This window comes from Capricornis sumatraensis, chromosome 22 (assembly GCF_032405125.1).
Source record: "Capricornis sumatraensis isolate serow.1 chromosome 22, serow.2, whole genome shotgun sequence".
Taxonomy (NCBI): domain Eukaryota; kingdom Metazoa; phylum Chordata; class Mammalia; order Artiodactyla; family Bovidae; genus Capricornis; species Capricornis sumatraensis.
In genome coordinates this window covers 51,159,155-51,181,508 of record NC_091090.1, presented here as the reverse complement: position 1 = coordinate 51,181,508, position 22,354 = coordinate 51,159,155, and the positions used below count along the sequence as shown (strand labels likewise).

At 45.3% G+C, this 22,354-nt stretch overlaps 1 protein-coding gene and 1 non-coding gene across 4 annotated transcripts in view; one reads left to right on the top strand and one right to left on the bottom strand.

Annotated features, from left to right (window-relative positions):
• Positions 1 to 22,354, top strand: part of DSP (desmoplakin) — a 43,458-nt gene that overhangs the window by 11,660 nt on the left and 9,444 nt on the right. For all 3 annotated transcript variants that reach the window (XM_068994063.1, XM_068994062.1, XM_068994061.1), the window contains exons 2-20: positions 392 to 494; positions 1,698 to 1,846; positions 3,336 to 3,510; positions 7,095 to 7,223; positions 8,111 to 8,161; positions 9,051 to 9,212; positions 9,940 to 10,044; positions 11,451 to 11,546; positions 11,866 to 11,991; positions 12,546 to 12,698; positions 13,836 to 13,990; positions 15,149 to 15,275; positions 16,070 to 16,271; positions 16,648 to 16,874; positions 17,560 to 17,726; positions 18,144 to 18,282; positions 19,257 to 19,450; positions 21,032 to 21,194; positions 22,264 to 22,347. In XM_068994063.1, coding sequence (XP_068850164.1) covers positions 392 to 494; positions 1,698 to 1,846; positions 3,336 to 3,510; positions 7,095 to 7,223; positions 8,111 to 8,161; positions 9,051 to 9,212; positions 9,940 to 10,044; positions 11,451 to 11,546; positions 11,866 to 11,991; positions 12,546 to 12,698; positions 13,836 to 13,990; positions 15,149 to 15,275; positions 16,070 to 16,271; positions 16,648 to 16,874; positions 17,560 to 17,726; positions 18,144 to 18,282; positions 19,257 to 19,450; positions 21,032 to 21,194; positions 22,264 to 22,347 — 2,707 coding nt within the window. The remainder of the gene's footprint in view (positions 1 to 391; positions 495 to 1,697; positions 1,847 to 3,335; positions 3,511 to 7,094; positions 7,224 to 8,110; positions 8,162 to 9,050; positions 9,213 to 9,939; positions 10,045 to 11,450; positions 11,547 to 11,865; positions 11,992 to 12,545; positions 12,699 to 13,835; positions 13,991 to 15,148; positions 15,276 to 16,069; positions 16,272 to 16,647; positions 16,875 to 17,559; positions 17,727 to 18,143; positions 18,283 to 19,256; positions 19,451 to 21,031; positions 21,195 to 22,263; positions 22,348 to 22,354) is intronic.
• TRNAE-UUC (transfer RNA glutamic acid (anticodon UUC)) lies at positions 11,165 to 11,237 on the bottom strand. The gene has a single exon. It is a non-coding gene; the product is annotated as a tRNA-Glu (tRNA).

The window sequence follows — 22,354 nt, the reverse complement described above, 5'->3', positions numbered from 1 at the left end:
GTCTGCCTGACCCAGGGATCAAGCCTGCATCTCCTGTGAAGCACACACAGGAAAGGGGGAGGGGGACACAGAGACTCAGCCAACGTGAGCAAAGGGGGAGGGGGACAAAGGGCCAGCCAACGTGAGCAAAGGGGGAGGGGGACACAGAGACCCAGCCAATGTGAGCAACTGGGACGGAGACACAGAGACTCAGCCAACGTGAGCAAAGGGGGAGGGGGACACAGAGACTCAGCCAACGTGAGCAAAGGGGGAGGGGGACACAGAGACCCAGCCAATGTGAGCAACTGGGAGGGAGACCGGGGTGGAGTGTTTTTGCATCTTTTCTGAAAGTTCACAATTTTTCAAAATTGAAAAAAATTTACCACCAGCCTTCTCTGTGTTTTTCCTTCAGTCAAACGGGAACGATGTCCAGGCACCAGAGCCAGAACACCATCCAGGAGCTCCTGCAGAACTGCTCCGACTGCCTGATGAGGGCGGAGCTCATTGTGCAGCCCGTAAGCTCGCTTCCCAACCCCCTAAGCCCCCTAGTGCCCACCGCAGCTGCTCCTGTTCCTGGGCTTGCTCCTACTGATGTAGACTCATAGACCTCTGCAATCTCATCCCTCTCCTTCTTCACATACTTAGCATGTAGCGATGCTTTGTCTCAGAACTTCCCCACCTACCTGCAGTGTTGATTGAACCATGGGAACTAGTTTGCACACTTTTTCCCCAACCAATGCTTACTCTGTGGACTGCCACCCTTTTGGGATTGTGATCACCTGTGGTTGTTCATGTGATTTGGTAACACTTCCTCTTCCTAGAGACGCACCCTGTCGTGTTTATGTCACTGGGTTGTCATGGATTGTGATGTACGCCATCAATTTAATGTCATTTTTTTAGGAAAATTTACCATCTTGTGAGAACAGTTCTACAGTAGAAACGTTACAAAGTATGGGAAAATGAGCAATTAAAAATTGAGGGGAGATAGTAACATTGGGGAAGGCCTCATGCTCCTGGATGTTACTGAGATAGCATCAGATCTCACTGAAATAGGTGTAGAAGTCGAGAGATGCGTGATTTTATCTGAGTACCCATCATTCAGCTCCCTCCAAAAGTGGCATTTCACTAAATATCACTCATCATCAAAACCAGTACAGTTATTAGCTCAATGCAACCAACTAGACAGCTTTCTTTTTAAGAACTGAAAAGTTATTTCCTACAAGATGCAGGGAAAACTCAGTTTGTGTGTTAAAAAAAAAAAAAAAGACCTTATCTGGCATGACGGTACAGGGCTCTTACCACAGCAGAATTCCAGTTAGATGAATGGCTTGTGTAAATAAGAAAGATAGGCATTTAACATTGAAGCAAGGGCGAGATTAGCAATCTTTGGACATGCTTTTAAAGGCCTCTCAAAATTTAAAAAACAGTCTACAATTTTGGTTTGTGACAGTGAAAGTCCCACCCCATGGACTGAATTCCCCAGGCAAGAAGAATGGGTAACCATTCCCTTCTCCAGAGGATTGAACCAGGTCTCCTGCATTACAGGCAGTTTCTTCAAATTAATAAGATAATTTTCATTTAAAGATTTTTTTGCAGTTACATGGAATGAGTGGGGAACTTATTTAAGTTTATAGCAGAAACTTTCGCTTCCAGTTAGCACACATGAAGCTTTTCTTTCCCGTATCGTGTGCTCCCTTCACGTGACTTCTTTCTTGCAGGAACTGAAGTATGGAGATGGAATCCAGCTGGCCCGGAGCAGAGAGCTGGACGAGTGTTTCGCCCAGGCCAACGATCAGATGGAAATTACCGATAGCTTGATCAGAGAGATGCGGCAGATGGGCCAGCCCTGTGATGCTTATCAGAAAAGGTATTGCAGGGACTTCCCTGTCGGTCCAGTGGCTAAGACTTCCCTACTCCCAATGCGGGGGGCCCGGGGTTCGATCCCTGGTCGGGGAACTAGATCCCACCTGCTGCAACTAAAGATCCCACACGTGACTAAAACATCCTGGATGCCACAACGAAGATATCGAGTCCCAGCTAAGACACAGCGAAGCCAAAGAGACATTTTTAAAAAAGAGAGAAAGGAAAAAGGTATTGTCTACAGAGCGAGCATGGTGCAGGCGGGCCTGCAGACCAGCAGGAGTTGTGCAGATGTGGTGTAGGGGTTACACTCAGTCCCCTGACCCTGGTCTTCCCTTGAGGGAAGCACAGACGTTTTCCGGGAAAGGCTCCCTTGCTTGATAATTTCGCCCCATTTTTGGGTCTCTAATACAAATCACCTAAACCCACTACCTTCATCTTTTGTGGAGTCACGAAGCTGCCGAGCAGTGTATTAAGCAGACCTGCCCAGGAGGGTGTGCTCCTTTTGAAGAGCTGAGTTTGCTGTGAGGTGTTCACCGTGCTTCCGCTTAGGGGGCAACAAAAGCCTTTGGCGCGGTCGTTGACTTTCGAGTCTGAGATTAAGTTGAGGACTTCTCTGGTGTCCCAGTGGCTAAGACTGGGTGCTCCCACTGCCGGCGGCCTGGGGTGCATCCCTCAGTGAACTAGAGCCCACATACCCCAACTAAGAGTTCACCCTGCAGTGAAGATAGAAGGTCCTGTGTGCTGCAGCTGAGACCCGCCGCAGCCAAGTGAATAAATATTTTTAAAAGAATGAATAAAATAGAGCCCAGCTAAGTTTACTACATACAGAAATGAGACTCATAGGGTTGAAGATGCCGTTTCATGCAGAGGTGTGTAGTCTGATTTTGTGCGATCATGGTATTCAGAGCATGGGATCCTAGGAGATCCCCGGGCTGGAACTCGTGAGAAAGTACAAGATGCTACCAGGTTGGGCAAAGGCAGTTACCCTTGCTGTGATGCTTCAGGTCTGGAGCAGCAGAATACTTAAGGTTTTGTCTGTGACTAAAGTAAAAAAAAAAGCCTATAAATAAAACATTTGTGGGCTTCTCTGGTGACTCAGCGGTAAAGAATCCACCTGCCAGTGTGGGAGATGAGGGTTTGAGCTGGAAAGATCCCACATGTCTCAGAGCAACTAAGCCTGTGCTGATGCTACCGAGCCTGTGCTCTGGATCCTGGGAGCTGCAGCTAGTGAAGCCCGCCCGGGGGCCCTAGAGCCTGTGAGAAGCCCCGACGTTGTCACGAAGAGTAGCCCTCACTCTCTGCAATGAGAGAAAAGCCTCTGCAGCAATGAAGACCCAGCGCAGACAAAATAAATAAAACTATAAAAGAAAAGAGAGGTCATAAAAAAAGAGCACGTGTGGTCCCTGTACTGACCCAAAGGGGGACGGTTGCCCAGGACGGGTCTTCAGGGGCTGTCTTCCTGCCGCAGCGTGATGGTTCCCCTCTCCTTTCAGGCTGCTGCAGCTGCAGGAGCAAATGCGAGCCCTCTACAAAGCCATCAGCGCCCCCCGCGTCCGCAGGGCCAGCTCCAAAGGCGGCGGAGGGTACACCTGCCAGAGTGGCTCCGGGTGGGATGAGTTCACCAAGCGCCTCACCAGCGAGTGTCTGGGGTGGATGAGGCAGCAGAGGGTAAGCAGCTTCCAGCGGGAGGAGGTTGGTGCTCAGAGCTCCCAGCCCCTCGTGTGAACCGGGGCGGCCGGGGCGATGACCCAGGCCTCTTGCTGTTTTCTCCTTTTCCTCATGTGCTTTTATTTTGGAATGAAGGCTTTTATTTAGAAATAAATGAAACTTCCGGGGATTTTTTTTTTTTTCTTCTTCCTCATGTGGCTTAGGGAACCAGCCTCATGGCTTTATAGTCGTACTTTATCACTCGAGTAATATTTAACAGGTGAAAATCTAGTTCTTACAGGAACATCTATTATGGGAGTTCATGGCTAAAAACACTTCATCCCTGAGCTCATCAGGTGTTACCAAGAGGTCCTTAAGAGAAAGAAGGAGAAGGTTGTGGAGGTTCATTTAAAATGCTAAGGAATTGGAGGAGCTGGACAGGCAGGGAGACTGGATCTTCCAGTTTGGGCTCATGGGTTGTTTCATCTTGTATTTTTGAAGTGTCAGGCGTCTTGTGCAAGCGTGACATCACTGATGTGGGAGCAAAGTGAGATGCTGGCACCCGATGTGCTGAGCCCCGAGAACTGGAGTTTCTACAAAGGAGTTTTCACTGCTAATGATTGTTTTGTTGTTTTATGTAGTAATTAGGTGCTGTAATGAACAGGTGGCAGGAGGAATGTAGATGGGAATTTTATAGTGAGAACCGATCCTGACGAATCATCCTTCTCTTGAGAAGGTGGGCATGTCAGAATGCTCAGTGGTGCAGAGGTGGGATTGAGGTTGTCAGAAATAGTGGTCTTATGACTTGTCCTTGGACCAGTTAGGCAGTGGTTCTAAAGTTTCTCAATCTTTGTTGTGGGTGTTCTTTCGCAAGTGTGAGGGCTTATGGGACTAAACATTCACTCATTCGTTCAGTTAACCTTTTCTCCCGTGTCTTACAAAGACTTTGTAACACAAGAAGGTGGGGCTTATAAAAGAGCAAAGTTGTAGTTCCAGCAACGTAAATACAAACCTATTTGCAGGTTTCCCAACTCCCTTTAAATCTTTGAACACACGTTTCTGAAGCATTTGCTATATGTCGACTCCATGCCAGAAAATGAGGGTTCCAATGTTGTGTCCCATAGGGAATATTATTCAAGGAAAAAAAGATATATATACACACCCAAGTGCCACTTTTCTATGCAGAGCAGTGTGGGGTTGATGATAGCTGGGTTTGAGCTGTAATAAAACCGTGCTCAGATAGGAGTGGGGAGGGGTGGCACGCCCGTCCTTGCGGGATGGAGCCAGCAGAGAAAGCTGGGCAGAGCTCCTGGAGCCTGGACTATGTCAGGAGGATCAGTGACATTAGGGGAAACAACCTTTGAACCAGATGACTTCTAAAATGGCAGATTCCCTCACTTCTTAGTCACTACTGCAGTTCTATAAAATGACAGCTCATACTTCGTCACTTTCTGAATTCATGTTGGGTGTAGCTTTGTGAGAATCTTTTGTAGCAAAGGCTCAACTTTTTTTTTTTTAATCTGTAAACATAGCATTTTATTAACAAAATGTTTACACTATCCCTACAGTACAATAAATTTTGTAGTGACTTAGCATGGTATCCTCTAGAAAAGTTTGATATAGAATATTCCAGCTAAAACAATAGTTTAAAAGTATGCCAAGGCTCAACATTTTTGTTCAGTTGATAACTCATGTTGGACTCTTTGTGACCCCATGGACTGTAGTCCGACAGACTCCTCTGTCCGTGGGAATTCCCAGGCAAGAATACTGGAGTAGGTTGCCATTTCCTTCTCCGGGGAATATTCCTAACCCAGGGGCTGGCAGATTCTTTACCACTGAACCACCAGGGAGGCCCCAAGGCTCCGCATTTTCAAATTTTGAGCATTTGGAAATAGAATTATCACATGGACTCAATTCTCCATTGTGGTGAGGAAGGGGGGCGTCTTCTAACAGATGATATTGATGAGGGTTTCACAGGAACTGTGAGCTGCTTTATCCCTTATTGCCGGTTTGCTGTGAGGTTCTCCAGCCCTTTCCTCCTATCCCTGCTTCCTCCAAGCCTGCATTCTTCCTGTCGCTCCCGGGGGACTGAGCCACAGGGCCAGCTGATAAGGGAGAGGTGTCTCCAGCAGCACAATCGGCACACAGTCACACAGCTCCTGGGCCAGGGTCTTGTTTCCCTGATTTGTGTTTCTGCTGATGAGCAGGGCAGATACTGCACACCTGGCTGGTAATGAAGGCGGGGTTGGTCATTTCATTAACTTTCCGGTGCCCTCGCTTGCTTTGCCTTAAGGTTGAAAGGAGCCATGGGAGGGCAAGGTCAGAGTCCTGGGTAACTTACAGTTGTCTGGTGGGCTGCCTTTTCTGAAGGCTCGTCAAGTACATGAGAACGTGGATGGGCTTAGAACAGCGGGTGTTGTTCCCGCTGCAATACCGTTCTGGAATGTTTGCCCTCGCCGTGTCCAAGAGATTTGGCAGTTTACATGAGCTCATGCCAAAGAAAGACGAAATGATAGACTCGCCCCAGTATGCAGCTTGTGAAATAATATGTTTGATTCTTATTTTTTGGCACTCTGAATTTGAAGTAATGGAGATGCAAATTAGAAAGTTAGGTTTACTTTTTAGAAAGCTAACATAAATCCATGATCTTAATATTGCCAATATTCATTGAACTGAAGGTGTTGGATATATATTGTCACTTCTCTTTGAAATGGGCCATGGAGAGTTTTGCAACCCAAAAGGCAGTGCTAACTTCTGGATTTAAAGAGTCAACAACTGCATTACTCAAAACCAGTTAAAGAAATAAACAATGAAAATTTGTCTTAGGTCAACTGTTAAGCTTGGGAAGTAGTACTTGATTGAGCTTAATGAACTATTTTTGATGCACATTTAAAAACAACTGAATATGGAAACCTCTGTCAGTATCTTATCACACTGTCATACATAGATTTTCAGTGGCAGCTGTGTATACACACAGGTCACTTGGACACGCACAGGTAGATTTTTTTTTTTTCTTCAGTGTGCACAGTCTAGGTTTTAAGGATCTCATTACAGAATCATCTCTGCTCAGCCCATCTTGAGATGGGGGCAGATAAGTTGAGGGAACCCCCAGCTTTTACTGTATTGGGCAACCCCCACGAACTGTTTGGGATTTCCTAGCCTTTGCAATGGAGAAGGCAATGGGACACCAATCCACTACTCTTACCTGGAAAATTCCATGGACGGAGGAGCCTGGTAGGCTGCATTCCATGGAGTCGCTAGGAGTCGGACACAACTGAGCGACTTCACTTTCACTTTTCACTTTCATGCACTGGAGAAGGAGATGGCAACCCACTCCAGTGTTCTTGCCCGGAGAACCCCAGGGATGGGGGAGCCTGGTGGGCTGCCATCTGTGGGGTCGCACAGAGTCGGACACAACTGAAGCGACTTAGCAGCAGCAGCAGCAGCAGCAGCCTTTACAAACTTTTTTTTTTTGGTTTCGAAAATGATTAGTTACAGCTTCATTTGTATCTGAGTGGAAGCTTCATATGCACCGTGGCCTCCTGGCCACTGGGAGTGCTGTCGAGGAAGGAGTTGGAAATAAGGGCCCTCTGTCTCCTTGGCAGGCGGAGATGGACATGATGACCTGGGGCGTGGACCTGGCCTCGGTGGAGCAGCACATCAGCAGCCACAGGAGCATCCACAACGCCATCGGGGACTACCGCTGGCAGCTGGACAAGATCAAAGCCGACCTGGTACTTGGAACTCTTCTTTGCAGAGGCTCCCAACAGTGTACTGAAGGCTGCTGTAGCTACAGCATCCCAGGCAGTGTGGGCTCAAACATGAGTCCGAGATTTCTTCCCCAACAGACTGGGAATTTGGTTTTTTTTTTTTTTGTCTTGGCATGTAGGCGTTTTTTTGAATATTGAAGTACAGTTGATTTACAATGTTGTGGTTAACTTCTGTACAGCAAAGTGATTCAGTTATACATGTATACAGTATTTTTCATATTCTTTTCCACGATGGTTTATCACAGGATATTGAACACAGTTCCCTGTGCTATGCAGTAGGAACTTGTTGTTTTCCATCCTATATATACTAGTTTACGTCTGCTGATCGAAACCCCCAGTCCACCCCCTGACCCCACTCCCCACTGGCAACCAGTCTGTTGTCTACATAGGGTCTGTTTCTGCTTCGTTGATAAAGTTCATTTGTACCATTTACATCACTGACTTTTGTTCTTAGCCCGAGATGCTCGTCCTTACTTCTTCCACTCTTTTTTTTAACCTACTCTTGTCTACTTGAGTATCTGATCAGGTCTCTCTCCCTCTTTTCTCTAAGTTCTGAGGAGTCCTAAGTGATATTTTCAAACTTTTAAAAGTTTGTGTAACAGCGAGTCTGTAAGTCATAGTGATGAGCCCTTAACTTTGTAGAGGTGCCACCACCAGGCCAGTGAACTTTGCCTCCAGACCGACTGGGAAAAGTCCTTGTGGGTAAAAGTTTCCATAGAGCAGCTACTTCTTGCTGCTGGGGAATCGGAAGTTAGTATGTGTTTGACAGAAGGAGGTTTAGAAGGGCTGTTCTTTCTATGTAAACCCTCAAGGGGAATTAAATAGTTAACTCACTGTTGGTCTTCTTCTAGCGGGAGAAATCTGCAATCTACCAGCTGGAGGAGGAGTATGAAAACCTGCTGGTAAGACGACTTTTTCTGAAAGCTCTGGGTTCAGCGCAGTTCGGTCTTGTAAATGTGGACCTGGGGATTAAAGCACCTGCTTGGCGCTATCCTTAAGGACTCTGGAAGTACCTGGAAGTATATGAGGGACTTGCAGGTGCTGATTTCATTTCTGCTGCTGTGTTTTCTTTATAAGGGAATTTTAAAAGAATTGTTTCTGAAGACAGTGCTATTCTGTTTGCAAGTTGAAGGGTCCCGTCAGTAGCCCTTGTTAAATACTTGCAGTTAAGGACATAAAGCTTTTCCACTTGTGAACTGCAGCCTTTTTACAAAATATAAGCAAAAATAAGACTTGTTTTCTTTAGAGAGTGGTTTTCCAGACCATCCTTACCATTTTATGACAAACTGAATCAATTCCTTGACTGGTAAAAAGAGATCTTTCTGTTCTTCTGCCTATTTGAGTCACCCTGTCTTCACTTTGCCAGTGTTTCCCTGTTGGCAACGATACTATTTAAATAACATGGCTAGTGGCAACACAGCCGTTTTCCAAGGGGATGACACTTTGAATTTCGGGGACATTGGAGAGGGCAAAGAGAGCTTGATTTATCTTTTTAAGAATCTGTTTTCTCTTTATGGTCCAAAGCTAATGAGTGAAGCCAAACATCAGTGTATGAGTCAAGACCCATCCGGATCAAGCTAGTTCATTGAATCTAAAACTGTCCCCTTGTTCCTAAGTTCGGGTGGGTCCTTGTCATCTCCCAGCTGATCACTGAATGCAAGAAATTAGCATTTGACTGCTTCTTGGGATTTTTGTTGGTGAAAGGAGCCAGCCAGGGTTTCTCTGTGGCGTCTGCAGGGAGCACCGCCCATCTGCACATTGTCCTAACGCTGCTCTGACCGTCCTGTGCAGAAAGCGTCCTTCGAGAGGATGGACCACCTGCGGCAGCTGCAGAACATCATCCAGGCCACTTCCCGCGAGATCATGTGGATCAACGACTGCGAGGAGGAGGAGCTGCTGTACGACTGGAGCGACAGGAACACCAACATCGCTCAGAAGCAGGAGGCCTTCTCGGTAAGCCCCCGGGAGCCGCGTGTCGGTGACGGACGTGTTTGTAATCATTCAATCGGCCGCCTGTCATTCAGCCTCGGCGGAGAGATCGTGACAAACCATTCCTTCCTGAAGGCTTTTCAGTGACTTAAGACGGGCAGTGCGGTGCTTAGCATCTCAGAAGACAGAGGAGTGAGGCAGTTCAGTCAGATATCCCCCAGTGTACACCGAAGAACGTGGTGGGTTAGACCTGAGAAGTAGACAGTCTCAGTATGTGTTGTGGGCTTCCCAGGTGGCTCAGTGGTAAAGAATCTGCCTGCAATGCAGGAGACCTGGGTTCGACCCCTGGGTTGGGAAGATCCCTTGGAGAAGGAAATGGCAACCCACTCCAGTATGCTTGCCTGGAGAATCCTATGGACAGAGGAGCCTGGCGGGCTACAGTCCATGGGGTCACAAAGAGCTGGACATGACCTAGGGACTGAACCACAACAAGTATATGTTGTGACTCTGTCACTTCACCTGTGTGCATTTGGATGAGACGGGTCACCGGTCTGGCCTCAGCCACATACTGGATCTCAGATATCCTTTCCACTCTTAAAAATGCTGCAGTTCTTGAGGAACGCATCATGCAGTTCTTTGGCATTGTACATTCCAAGATGCAGTTTTGCATTTGATTGCTCTAAGGATGGTGGGAGGGATGGAAAGCTGCCAGTGACTTGCTCTAGAGGATTTGCTTCTCTTTCATTCACAGATACGCATGAGTCAGCTGGAAGTTAAGGAGAAAGAGCTCAATAAGCTTAAACAAGAGAGTGACCAACTTGTCCTCAATCAACATCCAGCTTCAGACAAAATTGAGGTGAGTTTCATGAGATTTTTACTTTTATCAAGGGAAGAAAGGGATACTTTTCAAAAAATAAGACTACCCAAGAAACAAGAAAGACTATACGAATGAGTAGTTTTTGCCCATTGCAAAGCCATGACAGGTTTATTTATCAACACCCTAGACCAGGGATTCTCAAACTTTTTCTGGAAAGAATCAAATAGTATAATATTTTAGACTGACAAGCCATTTAGTCTTTGTTGAAATTAACTCTGCCATTGTAGTGTGAAAGCAACTGTAGCAACATGTAACTGAATGAATGTGGCTGTTTGCCAATAAAACTTTATTTGTAAATGCAAGTAGTGGGCCAGATATGGCCCTTGAACTGTAGTTTGCTGACCTCTGCCCTAGACTGTGATCTGTGGGATGTGCTCAAGGCAGACTCCTTGTCCAAAGGCTAACTCCCTCTACTGACAATCGGTGGGCAAGAGCTTTTATGGATGGTGGGAGGGGCTATATGCAGAAATAGCACAGTCAGCTCTGATAGTCATCTCAGAATTAGTCATGCGGTGATGATTGGTGTCGTCCTGATGCTTGTAAGTACAGTTGGCCTTTAGTTTCAGGATTGGTTTGTTCCCATTTATTTGAGGCCAGTTCTCAGAATTGCGGCAGCTTATGTCATGCCGACAGTCTAGTCCTCATGGAGATGACTTCTTCCACCTGGTGGAGGTTTCAGTATGTACAGGACAACTCACAGGATATAGTCCTTGAAGAGGAACTTTGCTTATTGAATAAGCTATTAATATTTAGTCATGTTGGACCGTATTCCTTTGTTTCTGCATTTTCTCACTTCTCTGATTAAGCTCATTGTTTGAGTAAAGTTTTTCCACAGACAAGAGGCAGTTTGGGGACATGAGCGAGGGGGTAGGGGGCACGGACCATAGGGTCCTGCACCATTTCTCCTTGAAACTCCTCATGATCTAACAGCTGAACAGGAATAGGACTTGATGCCCCTGCTTTATCCTTGTTCTGACTGGTCTGTTATGATTGGTCAGGAGCTATGTCATTTGGATGAATATTTTAACTAATACTTGTAAGGATATTCATTTGTTAAACTAGGTCTTTTTTTTTAACTGCACAGCTTACAGGATCTTAGTTCCCTGACCAGGGATTGAACCTGGGGCCACAGCAGTGAAAGCGCTGAGTCCTAACCACTGGACCACCAGGGAATTTCCAACTGGTCTTAAAATTTAATTTCTACCATACCAAAAGGTTCCTGTTAGGAAATTCTAGTTTCAGTTTTTAGAAAAAACTTTACTTGATTTGGAATTAAATTTAAAGAACTGCTTCATACTTCTCATTGATGCTCACCCATCTGTGGATTGACGGATGCCTCTCTACGGCTGGGTGGTGGAGAGACGGCTGCTGTTCTCTCGTTTCAGGCCTACATGGACACCCTGCAGACCCAGTGGAGCTGGATTCTGCAGATCACCAAATGCATTGATGTTCATCTCAAAGAAAACGCTGCCTACTTTCAGGTTTTTATCCTCAGTAACCATTTAACTGTCTTTTGGGTCTTGATGCCTTCTCTTTTGACTGTGTTTGAAAAAGCACTGACAACAGTATTTACAATATTGCATAAATACTATTTGTTGGGGTTTAGCTTAGAGGAACGTAGACGAGTCACCTATCTTTCAGATAGTCTCGCGCGCGCCTGTAAGTTTCTGCTCTCATCTTTTCCTTTAACCACCTGTCAGATAGACTCGTAGGGAAGATAATCCTGCAAGTTGAAGTATTAGGTGATGCTGCGTGTTCAGTTGCTTTTAACTGATGTGGAGTCACCCCCGTCCTTCACAGTTTTTTGAAGAGGCTCAGTCGACGGAAGCCTACTTGAAGGGTCTCCAAGACTCCATCAGGAAGAAGTACCCTTGTGACAAGAACACGCCCCTGCAGCGCCTGCTGGAGCAGATCAAGGAGCTGGAGGTAGAGTCTCAGATGCCAGCCCTTTCCTGGGAATAAAATAAACGCAGCCACCACTGGATCCAGACTGCTGTTCGGATTTGTGTTGCTCTGCAGAGCAGTGAATGCTCAAAGCTCAAGCAAACCTTGTCTTCACTTTCAGTGGCTTTTTCTCAAATACATTTCTCTGCACGCTTAGCTACTGTTGCAGATTACTTCTGCTTCAGTAGTTACCGTTGCTCTAAACAAAACAGGAGAGAACACTGATAACTTAACATGAAGATCCCTTTGGAAAAGTGTTGGAAAAGCGTACATCACATGTTATCAGCATAGTCCTCTCACACGGTGATATGCTTTCCTGCCCCCCTAATTCATGGCTGTGTTGCCTATGTAGTGGCTTCTTATGAAAGGTACCCGTGGTCCCTGCACACAAATGAATGGGTGGCTTTTTACAGCTAATGCAACTACAGCAGGGCCTAATTTGTATTGTCCTGATAGCTATAGGAATGCCATTTCAGGATCTCACCTAATTTTCAGAGAGTGTGTACGTTCAAGGATGATTTTATTTGCAATTGCAGAGAGAACGGGAGAAAATCCTTGAATACAAGCGCCAGGTGCAGAGCTTGGTAAACAAGTCCAAGAAGATTGTGCAGCTGAAACCGCGTAACCCAGACTACAGAAGCAATAAACCCATTATTCTCAGGGCTCTCTGCGACTACAAACAGGACCAGGTGTGTGCTGTTACTCAGAATGCTGCCCAAGTTTTCCCTTTCTCTATGGATGGATTTCTGTCCATCGAGAGAGCAGAACTGAATTTAGGTTTCAGGGAACACCCTAGTAAATGTCTTTCTTTTGCATACAAAGGCGAAGCTGTTGAAAGAATGGAGTGAATTTGTTCTGAATCATGTGATAATTATCAATAAGTAGGACAATAAGTATTTTTAAACTATTCTAATTCTGTTTTAAGGCTTAAGACTTCTTTTCTTCTGAGATTAAAAGCAAACAAGATACGTGGCCACTATGCTGCATGTAAAGGGAATGTCATTGTGGATTTTACGCATTAAATGAACGCATCAGTTCTGTAGGCTCTGTGGTCAACACAAACATTTATATGGAAAGATGGCTCCATTTTAGCAAGTTTTCATGAGTTTCCCACAACTCTATATTCTTATAAAAATTATGGAGGATTTAATAAATGAAAATGTGACTAGCTGATGAGATGAACACTATAAAACAATGGAGCTTATCCTACCATGCAGAAATGGTTTTAGAACTTGGCTGGAGAGAAGAAAGAAATTGAAATGGAGATCGAAATACCTACTTGTCAAACTTGTTACGTTAATAATTAAGATAGATGTCATAATTTACCCATTTTAAGAAGCTATCTAGTTAATTTAGAAAAGAAGCAATTTAGATGCTGGAGTTCATTTAGAAAGTTGTTTTTCTGGGGACCGGATACCAGAAATTTTTTGTTTTTATTTAAAAATTTTAACAAGTGAATGAGGTGTGATGTCCACACACTGAAATCTACTATATGAAACAAAAACTCACAAGTGTGGAAAAGTCAGGAGGTGAGTTTTTGCTTTATAAAAGGATTTATCACTTCACCGGGGTACTCCCCTGGCTGTCTCCTGGAAAGTCACTCCTCCTAATTCCCTTCAGATACACCTTGTAGACTCACCTGTTGTATTTAAAGCATCAGTCCTGTTGGGTTGTGTCAAGGTCAGCTTGAATGGAGGAGAAATTAAGTGTTTCAAAGCTGCAACACTTTGCATGTTGTCCTTGTGGCTGCTTCTGTTTTTTTGAGCAAAAAGATACAAATGTGAGCCTGTGGATCAAGCCAAAACATGACGCTGCTTGCCTTGCAGAAAATTGTCCACAAAGGGGACGAATGTATCCTGAAAGACAACAATGAGCGGAGCAAGTGGTATGTGACCGGCCCGGGGGGCGTGGACATGCTCGTGCCCTCCGTGGGCCTCATCATCCCTCCGCCCAACCCTCTGGCCGTGGACCTCTCGAGCAAGTATGTAGTTCAAGTTCCTGCTGGCCGTGATGTGGACATGGGTGGGGAAAAGTGTGGCCGACCCCAGTACAAACACTCAGACACACCGCTCCACACAGCTGTCACCTACCCCAAAGTGGGATCTGGTGAAGGGCCCTTTGCCTTGTCTTGAGGTTTTATGTTGAAGATACTGTACTCATCATTGGAAGATGAAAAAGAATATTTGACAGTAGAGGAACTCATCTTGACCATGCACTTGAAAGGCATGGTTTCAGAATTCTTCCTCCTTTTAGGCAATTGGTAGTCTGACATATTGGAGAAGGGAAAGGCAACCCACTCCAGTATTCTTGCCTGGAGAATGCCATGGACAGTCCATGGCGTCACAGAATGTTGAACACGACTGAGCAGCTGAGCACACACACACACAGTCTGACATGTAGCCACAAATAGAATATGTGGCTAAACATTTCACATAAACATTCGGCTTATCAGTAAGTAGCTGGAACATTCACTTGGCAGGTTGTCCAGGGCAGGTTGTCCAGATGTTTTATAAAGGAAATCTTCAGCCCGTTCAAGGTGGGGGGAGCATAGCCCAAGGAATATTTCCAAACCCCAGAAGCCATCAGAGTTCTACGATCCGAGACCCATCTCTCCCTGCCAGTGTGCATGGAGTCAGACCTCTATCAGTTAAAAAGTTGCTGACAAATAACCCAACCATCCCAAATTGTACTGCGTGTTTCAACCAAAATGATTCCAGTGTATCTAAACCCATGTCAGTCATTGAGAGTATACTTCTGGGTATTGGTCCAAATCCATCAAAATGTTGTTGCTTAGTTGATAAGTTGAGTTCAACTCTTTTGCAACCCCATGGACTGGAGCCCAGCAGCTCCTCTGTCCATGGGACTTCCCAGGCGAGAATACTGGAGTGGGTTGCTATGTCCTTCTCCAGGGGGTCTCCCCGGCCCAGGGATCAAGCCTGAGCCTGCAGCATTGCGGGCGGATCCTTCGCCGCTGAGCCGCCGGGGAAGTCCTCACTGAAACGCTGGTGTCTTGCAGCTGTTCCGTGTGCCCGTTGCTCTGATAGTTCTCCTTTGAGCTTTCTGTGCCATGGGGCCAGGTTTCCCCTTCGGGATGAACTTGGAGAGCCAGGCCCGCGTGTTTTTCCCTTGTGCCTCCTAGGATCGAGCAGTACTACGAAGCCATCCTGGCCCTGTGGAACCAGCTCTACATCAACATGAAGAGCCTGGTGTCCTGGCATTACTGCATGATCGATATCGAGAAGATCAAGGCCATGACCATCGCCAAGGTAGGTCCTCAGGACCCCCTTGCTGCCCAGAGGGGCTGCCCAGCCACTCCCCGCGCTGCGGTTTCTACCAGACAAACCTAGCTGTGCAGTTGATGCTTTTGGGGTCAGCAAGAGAGTCAGCTGAGCCTTCCTTAGAGGTTCTAGTTCATCCAACACAGATGGGAGGAATGGCACCGGGCTGCTTACCAGACAGAGAACTAATTAAAGTTACCCAACAAGCCAGAAGTCCCTGGCAAAGGCATGTGGTCCTGTGATCCTCTGGGTCCCCTTCCCCTTAATAGACGTAATGGGAAATGAGGTCATAATTATTGACTGGATAGCACAGAAGTAAAAGGTAGGGTAGGATTCTTGGAATCCAAAGCGTTAGCTACCCTAGACCGGTAGTTTTCAGATTGTGGTCCAAGAACCCCAGGGGTAGAGGTCCTCCGGGAGGACAGGGGCAGACGGCAGGAAGGGTAAGTCTGGGGGCTTCCCTTCACTCTTCTTGGTCAGAGCAGCTTTGCTGTGATCCACTTGACTCTTGGGGTTTCTGAGTCCTGTTTCCTTTGAAGAAGAAAATCTCATAGGAAGAAAAAAATTGACAACTCGCTGCTGTGGTTCTTAGGAGCAAGGTCTAAATCCTCAAAGACCTTTTCTGTCTCAATGGGTCCTTGAGGGGCGATGCCTCAGGCCACTACCCTCCGCTCCCCACCCAGCTTCCCTCCCACCGCCCCCAGCATGGTGCATTTCCCAGCAAACTCCCCTTGGCCACTGTGTGGGGCCGCCAGAAACACCTCCACCGGGTTTATTTCCAGCTGAAAACCATGCGTCAGGAAGACTACATGAAGACCATCTCTGACCTCGAGCTGCATTACCAAGAGTTCATCAGGAACAGCCAGGGCTCGGAGATGTTCGGAGACGACGACAAGCGGAAGATGCAGACCCAGTTCACAGATGCCCAGAAGCACTACCAGACCCTGGTCATACAGCTGCCCGGCCACCCCCAGCACCAGACAGGTTGGTTCTCTCTTCGCAGCCACCATACATGCAGGTTTCGAAAGAAAGGACGTAGTTTGCCCAAATCTTGTTTTGGAATCACTTCTTTGAAAGATCACATTTCAAAAGTCACTTAGGTTGGAGGAGAATGGATACATGTATATGTATGCCTAAGTCCCTTTGCTGTTCACCTGAAGCTATTAATTATCACAGCATTGTTAATCGACTGTACCCCAGTACATGATAAAAAGTTCAAAAAGAAAGAAAAAGACACTAAGTTTTCAGAACCCAATCCAAGGAAGTAGCAACACTCTCATGCAGCCTAGCTGTTTTCTTGGGGCCTCGCACCCTTCTTGCCGGGAATTCTCTGATTTTTGTGGTCCTAACATTTTTACAGTAACCACGACTGAAATCACTCACCTTGGGACCTGCCAAGACGTCAACCATAATAAAGTAATTGAAACCAACAGAGAAAATGACAAGCAAGAAACATGGATGTTGATAGAGCTCCAGAAGATACGCCGGCAGATGGAGCTCTGTGAGAGCAGGATGGCCCTGAAGAACCTCCTTCTGGCAGATCAGGGGTCTTCCCACCACATCACAGTGAAAATAAACGAGCTCAAGGTAGGCGCTCGTTATTATTTTGCTTGATTCCAGGTATATTTATATTTAACCGAGAACTAATGGAAAAAACCTCCTAGTCTAAACATTTTTAGGTTTAAACCTATTGAAACCTTCGTTTTCAATAAAAGGCTTCTGGCCCGACTTCCTTTTCCTTTCCCATGCTTTTGAATTTGTTGAACGATACCAGGCTGGGGACTGAACTGTCTTTGCTGTTAGATGATGGGCTGCTGAATCAGGCTGCAGTGTTCCTCCTTTTCTGCAATATAGTGCTTTGTAGATTTCCAGAGTTTTCACAAGCGTGAATTAGGGCTCTGCCTGAGACAGCGTATGATGTGGGTTAGACAGGTAGAATGATATTCTTTGCAAACAGGAAATGGACGTGGAGAGATTTGGTTGGGGGAGGGGGTGTAAGAGCCTTGGAGCTGGGACTGCAGCCCAGATGCTTCGGCGTCAGGCTCAGTCATTCCTTCTGCTCAGCCAGGCCTGGGCACGGCATTGGAATGTCTGAGGTGTACTTTCTAAGGGAGAGGGTTGATCAACCCAGTGCTGGTAAGGCCTCCCTGATGAAGGACAGGAAGGGTCAACTCTCTCTTGAATCATTCACATTTTGTGGGCTTTTTGAGGGCACGAAGGATGGTGACAGGCATACAGCTAAATCAAAGGCGCTTTCCTTCTTTCTGGACAGAGCATACAGAATGATTCTCAAGCCATTGCTCAAGTTCTCAACCAGCTGAAGGACATGCTAGCCAACTTCAGAGGCTCGGAAAAATATTGCTATTTGCAGAATGAGGTATTTGGATTGTTTCAGAAACTGGAAAATATCAACGGCGTGACGGACGGCTACTTAAATAGGTAAACACGACCGACACTGACCTCAGATATTCGGCTTTTCTCAACCTTCATTTTGTGAGACTCCATTTGCTTTATGTGCTGGTTGCCTGTGGTTTGTCTTTTCATGAGGGACTCACATTTTCTGTGCTTCTGGGAGAGGATCCTCCAGCCTAGGGCTCCAGTCCCTCTGTTCTGAACTCCGGTGTTTCTTCTAACAAAGGCAGCCTCTTCAGGCCAGAGCTTAGCATTCTTCCATTAATGCAAAGTGGTGTTCTGAATCATGAAAGTGGGGGGGAAAAATGCATTGCTGCACTGTTTCCAAAATAAGCAAAATCAGTTTTTCTCTGCTTTAATATCGTTCCCTTTTGTGAAGAGTGACAAGAGCCAAAGTCTAATTGTGTCATCGGCAACTTTATCTGCCTTTTTGGCTCCCAACAGCTTATGTGCCATGAGAGCCCTCCTGCAGGCCATTCTCCAGACAGAAGACATGTTGAAGGTTTACGAGGCCAGACTTACAGAAGAGGAGACTGTGTGCCTAGATCTGGATAAAGTGGAGGCTTACCGCTGTGGACTCAAGGTAATAAGAGGAGTTTTAACAGCAGCCCGGTTTATTTCGGAAAAAAATGCAGGAACACTTAGTCCCCAGTGATAAAGCTTCGCTATGTCTTCATGACTTTGGAGGATTACTGGATTTTGTTGGCCACATGTGGTTGACATCAGCTGTTATCCCCAGAACGCTGTTGTCCAGAGCACGTTAGCAGGACCTACCTGAGAAGGTCGCTTGTAGTGAGATTAGCCTGGGGAATGTGAGTTAAGCCTAGTTAAGCTGGTACTATAGTACTGGGGTGGGCTTCCCCAATGCCTCAGCGGTAAAGAATCTGCCCAAAAAGACACAGGAGACTCAGGTTTGATCCCTGGGTCAAGAAGATCCCCTGGGGAAGGAAATGGCAACCCACTCCAATATTCTTGCTGGGAAGTTTCATGGACAGAGGAGCCTGGCGAGCTATGGTCCCTGGGGTCATAAAGAGTGGAGCATGACTTAGCAACCGAACCTAGTACTGTGGCACTTCTCAGAGCCTGAGATATGATATTAAATAAATTAGTGTGTGGGTGCTCAATCCTGTCTGACTCTGTGATCCCATGGACTGTAGCCCGCCAGGCTCCTCTGACCACGGGATTTCCCAGGCAAGGATACTGGAGTGGGTTGCCATTTCCTTCCTCAGGGGATCTTCCCATCCCAGGATCGAACATGTATCTCTTGCATCTCCTGGCTGGCAGATTCTTTAATGCTGTGCCACCTGGGAAGCCCAAATATATTAATAGATTTTATAATTTTCCAGGAATGGAATGGAGTGTGATATGTAGCATTCCTTAAACCGACTTACACATCAATTTTTTTTCAAATTCTTTTTTTTTTCTTGAGTTAGCACAACAGACTAGATCATTAGCACAAATATTAGGAAATGCAGTCTTTAAAGATATTTTCCTTGAAGTGTAGCATCAAGTGGGAAAGAGGTTAATTTGTACTTTTTTTTTTTTCTGCTGTGACAGAAAATTAAAAATGACTTGAACTTGAAGAAGTCCTTGTTGGCCACCATGAAGACTGAACTGCAGAAAGCCCAGCAGATCCACTCCCAGACTTCACAGCAGTATCCACTGTATGACCTGGACCTGGGCAAGTTCAGCGAAAAGGTCACCCAGCTGACAGATCGCTGGCAAAGAATCGATAAACAGATAGACTACAGGTGAGCCAGCCTCCTCCCACGCTTTCTGCCCGTTTGGTTGTTCCCAATATAATGGCACTTGAAGTCATCACTAAAGAAAACAGTGGTTCTGGAGACTTCCTGGGTGGTCCAGTGTTTAAGACTCTGTGCTTCCAATGCAGAGGGTGTAGGTTTGATCCCTGGTTGGGGAACTGAAATCCTGTATGCCTTGTGGCTTGGCCAAAATCTAAAACAAGAGACCAGAGGTCTTGTTCTGTGTGTCAGTTTCGGCATCCTAGGTGCTCTCTTCGCACACTGGCAGCTTTGTTGGGAGTAGAAGAGACCTCATCCCAGTAGCCAGGCTCCAACTCACATATGTCGGGTACCCTCCAGGCTCATAGGGAAATAAGGGAAGCTGCTGATCAGGCTCTTCTGTGCCCCCTAAACTCCTGTTATGACCGTTTATTGAAAGGAGTAGTGACTCTGAGGGAGCATTCTCCAAAATTTTGTGAAAATTAAATCTTATATTTAATACAAAAGAAATGCCTTACTGCAAATGAGGATTTGAAAACATCTCCTGAAAACACCTCCTAAAAACATCTTTATTGATATATAATTCACACGCCATGCAATTCGCCTTGAATTCACAGTTGAAAGTATACAATTCAGTTGTTTTTAGTAAGTTCAGAATGTGTAACCATCAACACATTCCGAGTTTAGAACATCTTCATCACCCTAAAAAAGAAACCCTGAAGACTTCCCTGGTTGTTCACTTCCACTGCAGGGGCACAGGTTTGATCCCTGGTCAGGGAACTAAGGGCTTCCCTTGGGGCTCAGCTGGTAAAGAATCTGCCTGCAATGTGGGAGACCTGGGTTCAATCCCTGGGTTGGGAAGATCCCCTGGAGAAGGAAAAGGCTACCCACTCCAGTATTCTGGCCTGGAGAATTCCATGGATTCTGTAGTTCATGGGGTTGCAAAGAGTCAGACACGACTGAGCAACCTTCACTTAACTCTTCACTCACGCTCACAAGGAACTAAGATCTCGCACCTGCGTGGCATGGACAAAAACAAAACGCCTTGTACCCACTGGCAGTTTGCCCTGTTTCCTCCCAACCCTCCAGCTCCAAACAACTACCATTGTACTTGCTGTCTCTATAGATTTGCCTATTCTGGATACTTCATATGAATGGAGAGATATGATATGTGGTCCTTTGTGACTTTTTTTTTTTTCATTTAGCATAACATTTCCCAGGTTCACCCATGGTGTAGCACATGTCAGTACTTCTTTTTTCTGACTGTATAATATTCCATCGCACGGCTATACCACCTTTTGTTTATTCTTCCATCATCGGATGTATATTTGGGTTGTTCCCAGTTTCTGGCTATCATGAAGTGCTGCTGCAAACAATCACACATTAACTTTTGTGTGAATGTTTGTTTTCAGTTCTTGAGTGTGAGCCCAGTGGCATTGCTGGGTTGTCTGGTAACTCTGTGTTAATACTTTTGCAGAGCAGTAGCAACGCCATCTATGGGGTCGCACAGGGTCGGACATGACTGAAGCAACTTAGCAGCAGCAGCAGCAGCAATGCTCTGATAATTTTATTATCTCTTATTATCACCAGATTATGGGACCTGGAGAAACAAATCAAGCAACTGAGGAATTACCGTGATAACTATCAGACTTTCTGCAAATGGCTCTATGATGCCAAACGCCGCCAGGATAGCTTAGAATCCATGAAGTTTGGAGATTCCAACACCGTCATGAGATTTTTAAATGAGCAGAAGGTATAAGCAGATTTGTCACTGAATAGATTTCACTGGGGATAAGCTGTATTTTCCTCTGGTTTTCATAGCAGTACTGAGGTTTAAAGTGATAAGTTTTTTTAAAATGTATTTTATTGAAGGATAGTTGATTTACACTGATGTGTTAGTTTCAGCTGTACAGCAAAGTGATTCAGTTATACATAAATGTACATTCTTTTCCATTATGGTTTATTGTAGGATATTGAATATAGTTTTCTATGCTATACAGTAGGGCATGTTGTTTTTCCATTCTATATATAGAAGTTTGCATCTGCTAATCCCAGATCCCCAGCCTCTGTCTCCTACCAACACATACACTCAGCACCCACAGGTCTGTTCTCTATGTCTATGCGTCTATTTTGTTTCGTAGATAAATTCATTTGTGTCATATTTGAGATTGCACATATAAGTGATATTACATGGTATTTTTTTTTCTTTCTGACTTACTTCACTTAGTATGAAAATCTCTTGGTCCATCCATGTTGCTGCAAATGGCATTATTTTGTTGGGTTTTTAATGGCTGAGCAATATTCCCTTGTGTATATATACCTTATCTTCCTTATCCATTCATCTGCTGATGGACATTAGGCTGTTTCTGTTTCTTCACTATTATAAATCGTGCCCTTATGAACATCAGGGTGTGTGTATCTTTTCATGAAATGATAAATCTTTAATACCACTAGTCCATTTGGGGAATGCTTAAATAATGCCCAGAGGAAAAGCAGTTGAGATATTTACAAAGAAATGCAATTATGAACATAGAAATAATGTTATGTTATAGTAAAGTATCTTTACAAATTGAGTTAACAGGACTAGAGACGAGCGCTGACTAGATAATAACCTCTTAGATCATAAGAAGTTGAAGATCTTCTTTCTGTTTTCTGAATAGAAAACATACTCATCTTCTGAGGTTTAACTGTGAGACTATGGGGTCAGAACAGGTCTTAAACTGAGGGGGGGGAAAAAACAACAGTGGTTAAAGAATGAAAAAACATTTATTTTAAAATGTGTGTACACTTGAACATTTGTAAATATTTTCTTTTCTGTGTAGAACTTGCACAGTGAGATAAGTGGCAAACGAGACAAATCAGAAGAAGTTCAAAAAATTGCTGAACTTTGTGCAAATTCAATTAAGGTATGTT